The sequence below is a fragment of the Ictalurus punctatus genome, chromosome 27 (genome assembly GCF_001660625.3).
Source record: "Ictalurus punctatus breed USDA103 chromosome 27, Coco_2.0, whole genome shotgun sequence".
In the NCBI taxonomy this organism is placed as follows: Eukaryota; Metazoa; Chordata; class Actinopteri; order Siluriformes; family Ictaluridae; genus Ictalurus; species Ictalurus punctatus.
In genome coordinates, this window is record NC_030442.2 from 16,918,362 (window position 1) to 16,937,500 (window position 19,139).

The 19,139-nt window shown below is 41.6% G+C and overlaps 1 protein-coding gene across 2 annotated transcripts in view; it reads right to left on the bottom strand.

Moving 5' to 3' along the window:
• cilp (cartilage intermediate layer protein, nucleotide pyrophosphohydrolase) overlaps nucleotides 1-15,244 on the bottom strand; it is a 28,495-nt gene extending 13,251 nt beyond the window's left edge. For both annotated transcript variants that reach the window (XM_017458750.3, XM_017458749.3), the window contains exon 1: nucleotides 15,069-15,244. In XM_017458750.3, the coding sequence (XP_017314239.1) occupies nucleotides 15,069-15,072 (4 nt within the window). In that variant the 5' untranslated portion in view covers nucleotides 15,073-15,244. The remainder of the gene's footprint in view (nucleotides 1-15,068) is intronic.
• Between the last annotated feature and the right edge of the window lie 3,895 nt (nucleotides 15,245-19,139).

The window sequence follows — 19,139 nt, forward strand, 5'->3', positions numbered from 1 at the left end:
CATGTTCTAGAGTTCTACTTTTCAACTGTGCTTTTGAGTATGATCATTTACGGAAAAAGGTCATTAGCACCGCTAGTCGTTTCCGACGAGACCACGCGTACGGCCGTGAACGGGCTCGAGCGGTGAACCGGAGCAAATCCGGCATCGTGGTGTTCCAGAACAGAGCGAACAAAACAAAACATCACTTCACACTGGGTAAACATCATACACATATTCAATAAAGTCAAATAGAGCAAAAAAAAGTCAACATAAAGTCAAATCGATCACTCCAACCCCGAATCCCTACCGTACAGAGCTCTCCTCACTAACCACCTGTCCACAGAAACTCATCCCCTCAGCCAAAACCCAACAAAAACACTCACCCAGACACACTCTCACACCTGAGCTAAAGAACATGTACACCGAACAGTGGAAAAACCAAATTAAATCCCAAACCACATTAAAACACGTACACAGCTCTAATCAGACAAATCCAATTAGCTGAATATCTGAACAACAAGAACCTGAGAGAAAGACAAATCGTGACCAGCTATAGCTCGGGTGATCACTATTTAGAAATGGAAAAAAAAGGAAGACGCGCTGAAACCTATAAACTCCGAGAACAAAGACGCTAAACACCGGGACCTACAGGAAGTAGAAACGGAGACGCACTTCAGTCTGATCGGTCCAATATAACCGGATCAGACCGGAATATTACCGTAAATTCACATCCACCATCCCAAACTCCTCCTCCATCCCAATTTTCTAAAGACTACGTACAAAATTCGAGTGGTCTGAATTGAACCATATTTCAGCATCGTATACTATACGGGACCAAGTTTGTGGACACCTGACCAGCTCACCCATACCCGGTTCTTCTGCAAACCGTTTCCACAAACAACTGTATTGAACGTCTGTATGCTGTAGCGTTATAATTTCCCTTCACGGAACCAATGGTTTCTACACACAAGACGTTCAGAGACGTCGGGTTGTGGTACGGTTCGTATTACACGACCGTCTCGTCATGGGAGTCACACAAAGCGAGCTCCATGAAGACATGGTTTGCCAAGGATGGAGTCCCGACCTCAACCTTTGGGATGAACTGGAACGCCGAGTGCACCCCAGGCCCCTTCCCTCGACATCAGTACCTGACCTCACTAACACTCTTGTAGCTGAACGGACACAAATCATCCCCCACAGCCGTGCTCCGAAATCGAGTGGAAAGCCTTCCCAGAAGAGTGGAGGTCATCATAACGGCAAAGGGGGTGCTTTGGGATGCGATTTTTTCTTCAATTTTTTTTTTTTAATTATGAGCTGTTGACATATCTGAATGACATTTCCGACATGTAACACGTGTATACGTATACGTAAACCTTCTTCAGACAACAGACCCACTTCACACACCCACACGTCTCGTTTCCCGTGCCGATGTTCACACCGTCCTAAACGCCGACCCACACTGTAACCCCTCAGTGTTTCTCTAAACTGTACGTTTACGGGTCAATCCCGCAGGTGCGGTGGTTTTAGGAGGTTCTGCGGCTCTTCAAAGCAAGGTAGTAAAACATATAAACAAACACACAGCTCCCCTAGCAACTGGACAGGGGGGTGAGATTTTACAGTCGACGCCAAAATAACCGGCACCCTTTTAACAAAATGGGGGAAAAACCATTGCACAAACATTTACACACAATACTTTGTTTGGTGCATTAGATATAAAATCCTTTCATCGACCAGCATGAAGCTTTCAAAGCAGAAGAGATGAGGGATAGAAAAATTACATAAGCAGCTAGAAGCAGGAAACCTCGTCGGATCTATTAGAAAACAGGCTGGAACAGGTGAAGATTTGCCAGGAGCTCGACTCGTGACCATAACAAAATACCAGAAATTTCAGATTTGAAAACTGTACTTAGTTTTGGGGGTTCTGAAGTGTTTCACTTAACCATCTATAACAGCAATCTGTTCAGAAATATTGTACAAAACAAACCGACAAATGCAGCACCCGGTCGCTCAACTGGGCCATAAACATGGAGTAACAGGCTAGAAGATGAGACGTGTCCTGCTCGGTGCCTTTTGCCTTGTTTCTTGTTACCGAGTGCAAACTGAAGCACTGTTTGATGTTCAAACGTTGCCGTTTTATGGGTCTGTCTGGAGTTTCAGTGCATGTTCTACTCCATCTCCACCAGATTGTCCGGTTTCCTCCCACGTCCCAAAAACATGCTGGTAGGTGAAACGGCAACTCTCAATTGCCCCCATGGTGCGAATGAACCTGATCTCACACCCATTGCCCTCTCCAGACCCACCACCCTGACCAGGATACAGCGGTTACTGGGGATGGATGGATGGATGAAACAACATACTGGATATTTCTTAGAGTTGGCCACAGTCCATAGGTAAACAACTCTTCGTGTTCTAGCAGATGTAAGCAGTCTGTGGGGTTAATACTGTGCTGTACAGATCGGGAGGCCGTGGTTGCGAGTCGGATCCCTGGGGAACCTCAGCTTAATGACTCCAGCAGTGAAACTATGCAGAAACAGCCTCTGCTTCTATCATTAGGGGGCCGGCAACCCACGGAAGAGGACCCGGAGACGTTCCCGTCTTCCTTTCGCATCTAGTGAGACGTATATATTCCTGGAAAAAAAGGTTTTCTCTTCAAATATGACTCTCAAACAAGAGGAACTTTTTCCAGTATGTGAATGAATGACGGATACAAGATCAAGCAGATTAGTGTTGGAAAAGTTGGGCTGGGAATCTCATCCAGCCTTGGTAAACATCCACGAGTGAATGCTAGTCCAATCAAAAACAGTTCACTGAAACCTCAAATACCCTGCTGATATTTTAGGCGGTTTATCCGATATTACGAGAGAGTTGATATTGTGTTGAACCTGGAACTGGGTCTCTCTTAACCCATTGAAGGAAAACTTGTGTTTTCCGACTTTATCTATACAGTTAACTCTAGAAATATTGGTGCTGTTTAAGAATAAATATATCAAGTTAATAAGACACAACGGGGAGGTCGTGGATCGGGGGTAGAGCGGGTTGTCCACTAATCGTAGGGTTGGCGGTTCGATTCCGGGTCCATGTGACTCCACTTGCCGAAGTGTCCTTGGGCAAGACACTGAACCCCGAGTTCCTACTGACAAGTTAGCGCCTTGCATGGCAGCTCTGCTACCATTGGTGTGCGTGTGTAAGAAACACAGCGTAAAGCACTTTTTCATAAAAGCGCTATATAAGAGCAGACCATTTACAACAATGAATGGTATTGTTAGATGAAATATATGGGGACACTCATTTTAACACTATTTTCTCAAGGACAAGGGACGGATTTGAATTAAATTGGTCTAGCTCGAAGACTGGAGTATGGTTATGGCTTGCCAAAAGTTTGAGCCAGGGTAAAGGTTGAGCTGAGGTTAGGCTTAGTAGGTTAGTGGTAGGTTTAGCCTAAGGGTATTTTTGGTTTATGGTTAAGGTTGGGCTGGGGTCGTCCTAGTGTTAAGTCTTGCCTGGAGTTATTGAGCTAGGGTCAAGCTGGGTTGGTCTAGGGCTACTCTAGTGTTCGCTAAGGTTACGGTTCAGTTTGGTTAGACTTATTCTAGGGTTAGGGGTATACCAGGGTTCGTTTAGAAGAACATGAACATCACTGGCACGTTTCAATGTTGAGGGTCATGTGAAAGAACTGTTCACTCTTTCTCCCCCTCACTCTCATCTCTGACCCGGTCCTCATACAAAGCCGCTGTGTCCTTTGTCCATTCTCCAAGAGATGATTCACATTTTCTTCAGCACAGAACAGCATGCAGGTCCTCAATGAAAGGCAGTGAACTCAGAGCTGTGTGCATGTGAGCCATATTACACAAAGAAACAAAAATGTCACTCGACATCGAGCATTTTACCGTCGCACCAAGACAACAAAACATCACGCTCAAGCGGTTATAAAAAAAAAAAAAAAGAAAGAAGAAGAAGAAAAAAAAAAAAAAAAAAAAAAGGGTGATTAAATAAATAAAAGAAACCATGCTGAACAGGGTGGAGAAGCGTGTAACAGGCAAACATCAGTGCTGTTAACAAAATGTCTTATATAAATGTGATTAATTCAATGAAAAGTGTAATAAAATATGTATTGTGTCACTTCATTAGCCTTGTGTTTCCAGTATGACACACTAGGACACAGTAGGGGAGAGCACGCACGCACACGCACACACACGCACCCCCCACATGACGGTTTCCTCCACCCATAAATACAAGCAGGAACAAGTTCTCCAGTGGTGATGGTGAGGTTTCATGCTCTCATGGGTGCTTATTTCTACACACAAGAGCAACTCCAATATAAGAAAAGAAGGGAAAAAAAAGTTCACAATAATTAAGGTTACGGGTGTGGGTTAGTGTCATGTGCTCACAATGTCGTTCAAATGAAAATTATTTATGTATTTATTTATTTTGATTTTTTTTTAAAAATCACGTTATTTAGAACATGACTCTTCATTCCGAGAGAGAGAGAGAGAGATCTGGTTTCAGGTTTTGCTCCCCATCTCATGATGGCATGAGGTAACGAGCACCAACGTAGCGTCATATAAAATATACACAGTTCAGCTGTGGGTCACAGAATAAAAAATATCATCACTTACAGTCCCCTGCAAAAAGTAATGACAATTCTATTTCGCTAGCCACCAAAGACATCTGGGTTCAAGCTCAAAAAATGAACTTCTGCATTCATTTCTCTCATATTTTACATCTAGACGTGTTAAACAAGGACATTGGGACAGGGCACAAACAACTAGACATGGAACAGGTCATCAAGGACAACAGAAGTTGATTACAAACATTGTGCGAGTTGTGAAGAAACACCCAAAAACGACAGTTAGTGACATCACCAACTTCACCAACAACCTCTACAGGACAGGATGAAGGGATCACAATCCACCATCCAAAGACTTCGAGAGCAGAAATATCGAGGCCGTACCACAAGATGTAAAAGCACTCATCAGCAGTACGAGTCAGAAATGGAATTCACAAAGAAATACAGACATGATCCACAAAAGTTCTGGAACAAGACGAACCTCTACCAAAGTGATGGAAAGTCCAAAGTGTGGAGAAAGAAAGGATCTGCTCATGATCCAGAACATACAAGCTGATCTGTGGAACATGGTGGAGGTAGCGTCATGGCTTGGACTTGCACGGCTGCTTCTGGAACATTCTCACTGATCTTTATTGATGAACTCGTGATGGAGCAGCAGAATGAATTCAGAAGTCTACAGGAACATTCTGTCTGCAGATTTACAGAGAAATCCATCCGAATGAATCAGAGGAACTTCATCATGCAGCGAGACAACGATCCAAAACACACTTCCACCTCAACACAGGACTTCATCAGGGGGGAAAAGTGGAAGGTTTTAGACTGGACAAGTCCATCACCAGACCTTCACCCAACTGATCAGCATTTCAAACCAACAGTTTGGTGTCAGGGAGTCTCAGGATTGACGCAGTTATTGCAAGCAAGGGAAACGCAACCAAATATGAAGCGTTATTTACTTCAAGACTATCTGTTCCTATACTTTTGCTCGCCTAAAAATTGGCTGTTCTGATAAAAAAAAAAAAGCTTCTATGTTTTACGTTCTTTAACACGTCTAGATGGAAATAAAAGCTGGAGATCCTAACCTCTCGTCTCATCTCCATCTTTTCATCTCAAACCCAACGGTCTTCCGTACACACCACAAACTAACGAATCGGCCTCGCCGTTCCAGTAGTTTTGGAGGGGACTCTAAATTGTGGAGCAACGTCGTCTTATTTTTTTTTTATAATGCATAAACATTACTGTATACCACACACACACTCCCCCCCCCCCAATTTAGTGTGTCCAAGATTTTAACTGGTATTATACTTTAAATATTTGATTTTAATGTGTATAATAACTCATGTGAAAACTACCAGGTTTAAACATTTGGTGGCAAAATGAAAACTATTCAGAATTTAACGTTAATATGGTACATACAACATTACAGTACACACACACACACACACACACACACACTAAAATGAACAAAAATCAAGTGACTAAAATGTGACGAATACTTAAAGAAGTAAATCCAGACGAGCCGGCCGTGTCCGGCGTTTCCACACGGAGAATACGAGAGGTGTGGGAACGCTTTTCTAGCGTCGACGCTTTAAAATTACACAAGCCTGCCGAATGACCCATGAGATTGAAAACATGTGGCCTGGAAGATGGATGAGATGTGCACGGCGTGGCCGTTGAGACGGGGTCTTCCATTTTCTCCGGCTCTTTTTCTCGCGTTCCCTTTGAGAGGGTCAGAATAGGTTGAATGAGGACGTTGAGAGGCTTTTTTTTTTTTTAAATTCTAAAAAACACTGTTCATGTCTTTCTGTATTGAAGTCTAGTGCGTTAGAAACGGCACACTAATTAGAGATTCAGACGGGGGTGGGGTGGTCAAAGTCTCTTTGACCGATTTTTTTTTTCCCCCCACATTCTCCCCAAGCCGGTTACGACCGAGTGGACGTGGATCAAAGCGACGGTTGTGGATCCGATTCAGAACGGTGACCTCTAGAAGTTACAGCAGCAATAAAGACAGAACCGGTTCTTGTGTCGGCGTTTCACGGGTCAGCGGTGAGTAATCCGGACAGCGCACCGACACCATGCATGGATAATCCTTTTATCCTCCATCTTCATTCTAGAACGGCGAGCGGACGGATGCGTCCGGACGAGCTGCCGGCTCCCCGGTGAGGCGGGAGGACCAAGAGCTTTCAATCCTCCGTGAAAAGACGGAGGGGAAAAACAGTACGAGAAGCAAAAAGATGTCTCTCTCTGGTCCGATCCATCTTTCCTCATCAATGAGACAATCCAACGACAGCTCCACAAAGATCCTGACCAGATTCCCAGGAGGAAGACTCGTCTCATCAGACGAGTTATTCTCTGGATGAAGGTGAAGAACCTGTCCCAGGCGCTGGGCTATAAGCATCCCCGGGTGTATAATTAAATGCACCGATTATATAGCTTATTTGCTTTCTTAAGCAGTAAAGATGCTCATGAACAAGCAAATATCTTGGAGGAATTTTGACCATCATGACCTCGCTCTTACTAAATAAAACATTACGATCAGTGTCACAAGACCGAGTTAACATTCGAACCATTTCCTCATATAAAATGAAACAAATTTAAAATAGTGTTATGAATTCATTTTTAAAACAAAATCCAGAATCGTTGAAATTAGATGTGATCGTTTAAATGTTTAGTGTAAAAAAAAAAAAAAAATTCGATAATCATGACGTTTTGATCAATAAATGCAGTTGTTTTGCGTAACAATGCATAAAATACACCACAGCATGTCCCAAAAGTCTCCACACACAGGGGACGATGGACACCGGCACCATGGCGGTTAGACCTTCGTCAGCGGACGTCCGTGGACGTCGACTTCTTCTCGGTCGGTCCGCGACTCTTCCGATCTTTTGGAATTCGTCAAGGAGTGTGACGTGCTCACCATGTTTCTCATTAAGACGCCCATCGCAACCTTGCGGCTTCCCGATCCGGCCGTGGGAACGATTTCGACACGTTATTCTTTTCTCAAAAGGCGTTCTTAACGGCTATCTTGGTGGGGGTGAGGGTGGGGGTGGGGGGTGGGGGGGGTCTTTCTCATCTAAAATACAAGAGAAACCTGCACCAGATACTAATCTGCTGAAGCCATCACATTGTGTGTAATGACACAGGCAGAGCAGCGTGCTACTGCGTGCTGCTGTGAAAACAAGAGTGAGGAATAATTACAAAAGGACGAGAAAAAAAAAAAGCCTAAAGATTTTTTTATATATATATAAATTAAATAAAGTGACAGAGACAGGAAAGAAGCCGAGCTGGCCAAGCTTCATTTTAGCAGCGGGAATGGAATAAAACGTCATGTTGTAAAAGTGGTAATGGGTCTAAAAATGTCAGGATGCAAGGTCTAGCATCTCTCATAATCATTGTTTTATATATATATATATAAATAAATAAGACGTTGGGTATGAAATCATTTGTGTAGACTTCTATAAAACACAATCCTGAGACTCTGTTCCAAGCATTGTTATTATTGTTCCCATAGTAACAGCTTGCTCACAACAGTAGATGCTAAAACCAATTCAAATGTTAGAGTCCTTCCATACGAGCATTAATGGAAGGAGTCTCCAGTGTCGGAGGAAAAAACTGCAACTTTGACAAGGGAAAAATTCATCCGTTTGCAGTTTCTCGGTAACATGACCGGCTGCGTTTTATTTCCGTCTTATTAACTTCAATCGAGAGAGGGGGGGGACGACTGATTACAGCTGCTATAAGGCAAGTGAAAACAGGAACATTACACAACATTTGGGATAAATTCGCACCTTTAACATCTGTATACCATGTTGATATTTCTGTAAAGCTGCTCTGAGACAAAGCGCTATACAAATAGAATTGAATATTAAAATGTTACTGTAAGAACCAGGAAAAAAAAAAAAAAAAAAAATCTCGTTACATTCTTTAAGAAATAGAAAATTGTCAACAAAGGCAAATCGCTGAGGTCTAAAGGGGATAATCAACTTCGGGGTGGTAACACTAACTCTGCTTCATCATGTCTTCTTAGTGTTGTTTATTTTCCTAACGCACACTCGGACTCTGTGTGCTCGCCACGAAGACCCTGTCTGGACGTGAGCACCTTCACACGTGTGTCCCAGCCGTTCAATCTGCTCTACATCTGGGTTTTGTGATGGTGTAATCCTCCTGAACTCTCACCCCTCGCCTGAGGAACAATTCGAACATACGACTCGGATCAGGAACGAGCTCAGCTACCTCGACCTCAGCTCTCCACAGATCCCAAAACAGCACACGTGCGAGTGTGTACTGGCTAAAAAGAGGTTCTATAGAAACGACCACGATGAACTCGAACAGGAGGTCGTCCAGTCGCACATGACATCACTGTCTAGAACTCAGTCTAGCCCCACGTCCGGTTCTTTTCCTCAACCCCCGTCTTCCAGCTCAGCACCTTATCAAAAAGCACTGCAGGGGGAAAAAAAGAAAAAAAAAAAAAAGTGGAAGTGATATTGCACATGGGGAATGCTGTGATCGTGCCTCGCTCACACAAATCAAACGCGCACGATCCTGCGTCCTAAACAGATCAAGACGTGTAACGGATAAGAAGAACGAGTGCGAGAGTGCGTTTATAATAAACATCCCCAGAGAGAAATCTGTTCCTCGTCCCCCCCCAGAGATGACGCAAGACAGATTGAGGGTTCTAGCTGGGATTTTCCCAAACATGTTGGCTCAGTTCTTCAGCACATGTGAGAACTTGATTAGAAGAGTCACATCGAGCTGTTGTAGAACATAAGCGCATATCCTGAATCATTAGAACCAATCACCACTTCATATCACTTAATGTGGTTAAATGTAAAGCACAGTTTCAGAAAAGAAGTGTGTGTGTGTGTGTGTGTGTGGGGGGGGGGGGGGGGGGGGGGGTGTCCCGTTGTATAGTGAGAGTGAGAACGTACCCTCTACCTGTCAACTAATCGGATTGGGGGTAGACAAACTTCCAGCACCATTTTTTTGTTTAATTAAAATCCACAAACTGAGTGTTACAAATATAAACTTCAGACTAAAACTTTACATTAACACACACACACACACACACACACACACACAAACAAACATACATACACACACATTTTGTATTGAAAATTATATTTTAAAGAATTATATTTGAAAATTAATTGTCGGTGACTCTGGGTATCTTCTAAAGCTCGCGGCGTCGCATTACGTGTGTATGACGTCATGTGCCATCGACCGGGAAACGGTTTATACTTCCAGTTAGTAAAAAAAAACCCGCTAGTGATATATTTGAGATGACATTACCTTTCTAAAACCCACACACTAGACGATAGAGTACACAGTGCATAGTGTAAGTGCACAGTACTTCACTGGGACACAACTCTAGTATTTACTCGTTGATGCGTTGTTTTCGGAACAGGAGTAACGTAATGAGTAAACGCGCCCCGTGCCGCGTACACGCCGATTAAACGATAATCAGATTCATTGAAGACGACTTCCATAATTGATTATTGTCGATCAGCTGTTGCAACTCTAGACCGCTGCTTTCTTTAGAAAGGGTTCTAGATTGAACCTTTATCTTTAAAGAGACAGGTTCTAGATTTAACCTGCAGATTAAACTCTTGAGACGCTTCTTTCGGTTTCAGTGTACAGTGGACTTCAACATCTGGAAGAAACAAACTTTAAACCCAGGCCACTGTAATAACGATTATGTAATACTTTTGATTAATTAAGCGTCATCACACTCGCAATCTTTCTGCTGGACTGAATCTCAGTACTGATACTTCGACGTTTAGATGGAAGTGCTCCCCAGTTTGTACATCCCTCATCTAGGTTTCCTCAAAAGTTCTCAGGTTGGTTAACAGATTTAACTTCCTAAAGTGACTCTACTTACAATGTCCCCCCCCCCCCCGAAAGGGAAACACTCTGTTGTAGGCTTCTACAAAAGAACCTCGAAGCGTTCTACCAGATGTTCGATAGATTAAGCTTTTTTTTTTGTACTTTACAAAACTCCTGTAGTTTTAAACAACACAGTGGGCTCCGACAAAGTTTTCTGCAGTTTAATCACAGACATTTAAAGCTAATGTTCCGTACTTTTATCTGATATTTATGCTAATTTACTATTTGAAATCTGACCGCCCCCCCCCCCCCCAAAAAAAAAAAAAAAAAAAAAAAAAAACCCTTTTACGATTACAATCATTTCAGAGTGCAAAGCTTGCGGGAAGAGGGTCTTTATAAAACATTCCCTACGTAATTTCACACACACACACACACACACAGAGTCTGGTTAAACTATTAAGGCCTCAGAGACGTCTCCCCTCCCTCTTTCCTAGTGTGTGCGCGCGCGCGCGCGCGCACACACACACACACACACACACACACACACACACACACACACACACACACACACACTTCATGCATCTCCTCTCCTACAGAACACAATGTAAAAAAAAACAGAAGCTCACGAGCCAGAACCCGACCAGAACAAACGTTTAGGAACAACGTTTTATTGCGAGCCCAATCATGATCCGTTACGCCTGTTTCTGGACTGTTCTATTTACTGTGAGATTTTATGAGGAAATAAGAGACAGGCCTTTTACCGAGAGCCACAGCTACAGGACAGAGGAAGTTGTGAAACAAAAGCGCATCATATATTTTTTATACGAGTAAAAATGATTCATATTCCAGTGACACTGTAAAGTCAAGCAGCAGTTAAACACAAGGATATCTGTAAGGGATACTCTCCAATCCTTTTATAAAAGGTTTCTAAAGTTTTTTTCCCTTTAATCTAACCCCTCTCTCTCTCTCTGGCATCATTGTTTAAATGATGGATTGTTATTGGTTAGAAAGTGTTGATTAATTTTCTATAACAGCAGCTCAGACAATAGCGCAGGTTTATATTAATACACTACTTCTAATGAAATTATATATAAAATGAATTTCATCAGAAGTAGTGCATTATATATATATATATATATATATATATATATATATATATATATATATATATATATATATATATATATATATATATATATAAATTAAATAAAAATGGAATTTTCTTCCCAGTGCAGTTCATAATATTTATCGCTAGATGTCACTGTTCTCGTGCAGTGACGTGACGAGAAAAAAGAAAAAAAGAAGAAAAAAAACCCCACATACTACTGTACTAAATATTACCTCAAAATCATTACACCGTTACTGACATGCTATTTAGTCAGGTACCGTATAATGTGCTATTTGGTGAAAAGTTGAAAATCAAAAAATAAGAGCCATTTCCACCCAGAAACCTGCCTCACACTGAAACAATGATGAGATGCATGTAAACAGCACTGTATGCAAACCTGATCAAGTCTAAAGGATGAGGTGCTTGGGATATAAAAAGGTCACAGAAGCCCAACAGGGAGAAAGAAAGTAATCGCACCTCACACATTCGGCCTACAGCATCAGGACTGTTTAGTGCAGCCTCCTCCAGAGAAAAGAGAAAACTGAATTCGTCTTCCCGCGATAATAACGATAAAGCCTTGGCGATGACCCACACGCAGCTCACGTGCAGAATGAAAACAAGTACGGCGGAAGGCGGACGTGAAGCTGAGGAGGAGTTTATCGCTAAACAAGGAGCTACCTCTACAGTCTGGAACTGGTTTGGTTACAGAAAAAAAAATAAATAAATAATAATAATAATAATCTATATTGATCTAGTCACTGATATCGTTATTGCAATAAATACCAGAAAATATCGCGATACCGTTTTAAGTCCATATCGCCCATCCCTAATGGTTTAAAACCGTAACACTTCAAATCATGCAACGCCTCATGAAATATTCCAAAATTCATTGTACGACCACTCTTCCTGGTTTAATCCTCTAAGTGGCAGGTTTAGTACATGTCGCTTAATTGAAGAGCGGGAATGCAGTAATGCGAATCAGAATTTTATTTATTTGTTTATTTATTTATTTGTGTCACTGTCAGGGAATCATTCCATTACGCAACAGCTGCCTTCGAGACATTCTTGGAAGATGATTTCCTAGTTTTGGAAAAGTAAAGGCAACAAAGTCGGCGTCACCGAAATGCCAAGCAGAGCTAAACAAAAACTATTCACGAAGCCCTGTCGTGAACAAATGGCACGGGTTTTACGATTTGGTGCGTGGGCCGAGTTGAAGCGCTTTCACTCCGAGAAGCGATGCAAGAGGCTGCGTGAGCCGTGTGTACGCCATCGTTCCAAACACCGGGAGATTTCCTCCGAGCGCGTTATTAATACACAGTGAGTGTGTGGAAAGATGCACGTGGGTGTTGAAGTGATAAGTGGGGTGTGGGAGGACGTGCCGAGTGGCGCCACGAGGAAATCGAGATCTCTGCTGTCTTACTTAATCAAACCCACGCAACAACTATAGAAATGCTGGAACATTCCGCACACTCGAGGGAGGTTTAAAAGGTGACCGGAAGAAAACGATCCAATTAAAAAACACTTAAAGGTGTTCTATTTGACGTGTACAAACATCATCAGGGAAAGAGGAAAAACAAAGCTGTGGTTTGTAATAGTTTTAATCGTTTTTGTTTATGTACTGCTTTATTTCATTGCTCGATTTTCTCTCTCTTGGATTTTAATAAACACGCCATATTACTGAGAAACCACAAAACTCAGAGCCCTGAAGACTTTCCTGTCTCTCCTTCTGTCGAGCCACACATGATTTTATGGAGATGCCAGCGACACTTTCTGCTCTCCAGACCTGACTGATCCATCCTGATGCCCTACGTCAGGTTGGAGCTCTCATCAACCGGAGGATACATTCTGCCACTGAGGACGACCCCAAGCAGAGCACCCTGGAGATCGCTGAGGACGGTACCGCTTGAAGTGTCATGGAAATGGTTTTGGACCTCCTCAATTCCACATGGACGTTCTCGCTGTGGTTGCTGGGACTACGGTTGCTGCGATGGCCTTGGGACTGCGATTACCACATGCAGTTTTACACTCGGGTCTCCTTTAGTGAACGGTGGACTAGTTCAACAAACAGACTTCATATTAAACCATAATGAACTTTCTTTCACTTTCACACTATCCGTCGTTCCCCAGATGAGGACGGGTTCCCTTCGGAGTCGGGTTCCTCTCAAGGTTTCTTCCTCGTATCATCTCAGGGAGTTTTTCCTCGTCACCGGCTCGCTCGATAGGGATAAATTCACACACTTAAAATCTCCATCCTGTGTTTATATGTTTCTGTAAAGCTGCTTTGTGACATCGTCCGTTGTTAAAAGCGCTACACGAATAAAATCGAATTGTGTCGGAAAACGTTAGAGCTTTAACTGATTGTTACGAAGACTCCTTTCATAAATGTTAAATAAACAAGCATCTCACAAAAACTTATATTTTATATGAGCATCTGCCATATTGGATACATATCTGTACTCGCTGCTGATGGATGTTAACGCTAGTTCTAAACCAGGAAGTGTGTGATGGACTGCTACTGTACTATTAACACCATGAACCCTCTGCGGTTCTATGAGCGATGACTATAATGAACAGTTTTCCCGCGAGATGCCCAAGAGGAAGAGTTTGAGCTTGCAGAGAAGAGCAGTGTGTACATCACTTTTTCATCTGGTCAGTGATGAAGCGGCATTGATCCCTACCTGCGGTAGTCTTATCTGAAAAATGAATCCTCTCACTCATCCATTCGGTCCTCAGGCTCCTGGAATCACCCACTTTCAGACATCTGATTGAATTCGTCCTTTGAATCCACTCTTATTGATGGCCGTCATCCGGCACACACTCGTATACTCCTTCAGATTTTCTCTTACCCCAAAAGAGTATCCCTATCTTCTCCTTCCTTTCTTAATTCTTTTCTCTTTCTGGTATCAGTCCAGCCCTACTGTCCAAGTGTCTACACCTATCTAGTGCGAGTATGCAAAACTCATTCAATAAAAGCTTTACCTTTATGCTTTCAACTCCCCCCCCCTCTATATTCTGACTAAAATGATGTTTGTTGGTTATGCAAACTGGATATCCTGGAAGATTGAATATGTTGTAATTATATAACCCACTGTAGAGAACAACAAACACTTAAGTAATGGCTAGTCTTTTTTTTTTTTTTTTTTTTTTTTAAACAAAACAAAAAAACATAATTCATCTCGGATATATTTTTCAAGAAAGTCAAGTGGAGTGTTTTTAGACCAGGATACTTCATACTACTCATAATAACAGAATTTTTTTACATTATACCTTCTATCTTAATGATAAAAGGTCATATTGCAGGGTTTGCAGTGCATGTGTAAACTGGAGCAGTTTCAGATAGATGTTTACGCATGCGCAGACTGAACAAAGCGTAAACTCTTAAAATGCATTAGCAAAGCAGAAAACAAGCATGAATAACTAAAACTAAAACTAACACACACACACACACACACACACACACACACACACACACACACACACACACACACACACACACACACACACACGCGACACTGTTAAAAGCTTTAAAATCACATATATACACAAGCGCGGCGGCCATTTTCAAACAACAGCAAAGCCAATCACGTGACTCACTCATTTAAAGCGCTTTCCTCGCCAATAAATCCTCCAATAAATGTTCTTTAATTCCAAACTCAGGGCTCTGATGCTCTCATTTCACCTCTTCTGAATCGTTCTGCTCCGCATACATGTGCTTAATCAAGTTCAGTTGTGAAAATAAAAATAAACGCTTTGCTAAAGCGATTACCAACAATCAAAGCTAGGAGGTGCATTTGGACGGCCAATTAACCGCTTTCTAATCACGTGATCAAATTAGACGCATCCTATTGGGTAAAAAGCGTGTTCCTCAGATTTCTACATAATTGGATTTCTTTTTTTAAAGGATGCCTAAATCCAAATGATTACACCCACAGGTTTAATCTGGAGTTTCTGTAAAACATGGCCTGTGAATCTTTAATGCCCCTACATGACTTGTCACTTACTAATCGTTGAAGCACATTATTAATACCTGCCACTTTCCTCCATTTTGTTTATCACACTTTATTTCTCATTTTTCTAATCAGTCTTGTTACCGTTTTAGCGACTCGGCAGATCCAGGCATCAGAAATGGGTCAATTCAGAGTGGAGGTGGATTGATTTTCCTGACAGGCTCATGTTCCCTGGGCCATGATCAATCAGGCATCAGAATCAGGATGGATAACTGTCAGGGATGGAGGCCTCTCTCGCTCGGGTGCCATGGACGCACGGATGTTAACGATTAGCTCTCTGTTTTCTCAACGCTCGGTGCCAAAGGCAACCAAATAGAAAAAAAAAGAACAGATAAAGAAACAATTTGGACAAAAACAACACAAAGCATCATTGAATTATTTCGTTCGGAAGATCGATAAACAGATGCATCTATACAGTTTGGATCGTTCAGACTGGCTTTATTGATGAGGGAGATGGAGCGCTTGGGCAATTTACAATTTACAGAAGGAGATCTCGATTAAAATTGGCTTGTTTATGTGTAAACTCATTTTTAATATATAAAGTGAGCTGGAATTGATTTTACCGCTCTCCGGCTATGACACTGAATAGCTCGATTTACACTGGATGCTACTCGATGTAGTGCTACTGTGAAGAAATGTCAAAATACTGTGCAAAAGCACCAAATGAGAGAGTGTGAGAGTGAGTATGGTAGAAGTTATGTGAGAAAGAGAGGGGTTTTTTTTTCTTCTAGCTTTTATACAAATCCAAATCGTTGAAACAAAGAGCAGGAGGTGAATTGATTGAGTGTTTTCTTCCTCAGGAAGGTGTTTGATGAGGGATATATAGGAGAGACAGGAGATGGAAGTGTGTGCGTGTGTGTGTGTGTGTGAGAGAGAGAGAGAGAGAGAGAGAGAGAGAGAGAGAGAGAGAGAGACATTGATCCATTACTAAGAGATAAGGATGGAGGAAGGGCCAGACAATCCTCAGACCTCAAGTCCTCTTATATTCCCAGTTTGACCAAAAAGTTTTTCCATTTTTGTCATAATATTGTTAAAAAAGAAATAATACGCACATAAAATAAGGCAGCCTAAATTCTCATCCACATGTGAAGTGAATAATATTTGAATAAGGCACAGTAGGATTGAAGAAACAACATTCAACCGGAGGCAACAAAGGACCCGCATCTCGTTATTTTTGATATTTCTTCATTACGAGAAAAAGCTTTTCAATAATACAGGTAAACATTTCGTTATTATAAGAAGAGCATCTCGTTACTACAAGAAAACATTGCGTCATTACGAGAAAGTCGTCTTGTTACTAAAACAAAACATTGTTATGAGAAAACGTTTCATCTCGTTAGTACGAGAAAACGTTGCTATGAGAAAACATTTAGTCGTTACGAGAAAAGCATCTCACTAATAAAAGTAAACAGTAAAGATGCTTTTCTCGTAATAATGAGACTACTGAGATATTTTCGTAAAATATCTTTAAAAATGTTTATTTGTAATAATGAGATGCTGATGGGAATTGTTTTTATCGCGTGGCATAAATGTGCTGTGTTCTTCGGCTGCTTCAGTAACCAAATATCACTTTGGGGGTCAATAAAGTCGATCCATCCATCAATCCATTCATTAATTCATCCATCCATTCATCCATCCATCAATCCATACATTCATTGGTCCATTGATCCATCCATCAATTCATCGATCAATCCATCCACCCATCAATCCATACATTCATTGATCCATCGATCCAACCATCCTTCCATCCATCCATTCATCCATATATTTATTCATCAATTCATCCATCAATCCCTATATTGATCCATCCTTCCATCCATTCATCCATATATATATTCATCAATTCATCCATCAATCCCTATATTGATCCATCCTTCCATCCATTCATCCATATATATATTCATCAATTCATCCATCAATCCCTATATTGATCCATCCTTCCATCCATCAATCCATATATTTATTCATCAATTCATCCATCAATCCCTATATTGATCCATCCTTCCATCCATTCAACCATATATTTATTCATCAATTCAACCATCCATAAATCCATTCATCCATCGATCCATACATTCATTGGTCCATTGATCCATTCATCAGTCCATACATTAATTCATCTATGCATCCATCCATCCTTCCATACATTCATTCATTCATCCATCCATGTATCCATCCATCAATCCATATATTTATCCATCCATCCATATATACCTACATCCATCAATCCATCCATCCATACATACATACATACATACATTCATCCATCCATCCATCCATACATACATACATCAATCCATATATTCATTCATCCATCCATCCATCCATCCATCCATCAATCCATATATTCATCCATCCATGCATCCATCAGTCCATACATTAATTCATCCATCCATCCATGCATCCATCCATCCATCAATGCATGAATGTTTAAACGATTAAATAACACCTCCTCATGCTTGTACCTCGAGAGTTTCAGACCCACTGAGGAAGAAGCTCAGGTTCCATCCCAAGACAATCCTGCATGCAAAACACACTACATAGTTTATCATTGTTCCTGGCTACGAAAAAAAAAAAAAAAAAAAAAACCCAAATAAATGGCAAAAAAAGAAGAAAAAAACAGTGTTCTGAAACCTGATTGAGAGATGAAGTGTACACAGTCATGGCTCACAATGATCATCAATCACACACAGTATAAAGGGAACGTGTGGCACCTGAGGCCAAAGAACAGTTCCACAATCTCACAGCGTGATGGGACGCACCGGCAGGATTGAGTGCACCAGGTGATGGATGGGTTTATTCGATTTCTACAGCTTCTATAGACATCTGAGCATTGTTTGGTGGCCAGGAAATGTGTTTATCTGAAAATCCATGAAATTCAGTTTCATCTTATTTGGCATCAAGTGCCGATGGTAAAATGATGCCTCGTAAGAAATTCAGGATTCAGGAGTGTGAATTATGCTGGATCAAATGTCGCCTGTCGATAAGGATGTTATGATACTTTCTGGGCTGGACTCACTTTATTAAGACTTCCAGGTTCTTTAAACATTCAGAAACATCGTCCCTACCAAGAACTTTAAAAAAAACAACAACAAAAAACGGCAAACTTGATTTAGTTGTTTTGTTAAAGATCATCGAAAACACTAATAAATATACCATCCGTAACTTCCCGTTTTCGTTTCTATAGTAGCAGCTCATTCACAGCGTCTTGTATAGTGGACGTTTTCTAGTTTTTGCAAGATGAGGTTTATTAAACCTTTACAGAAGGAGTCTCCAGTGTCAGCGGTTTGTAAGAGGAATTTGCAGTTTCTCTGTAACATTACAAGTTGGAGTGTAAACACAACGAGGTTGGGGTGAGAGCGCAGGGTCGGCCATGATACGGTGTCCCTGGAGCAGAGAGGGTTAAGGGCCCTGCTCAAGGGCCCAACAGTGGCAGCTTGGTGGTGCTAGGGCTTGAACCCCCGACATTCTATACAGTAACCCAGAACCTTAACTATTGAGCCACCACTGCCCTACAATTAGAGTACAATAACCCGCACACACACAGTACTATTGTCATGATGCAATATGAATGTAGTGGGTAGATATCACAGTTGTCCAGCAGATGGTGATATAGTCTTCTGAGCTGCTCTTTATTTTGACTGCTGCTTGTTTTCGG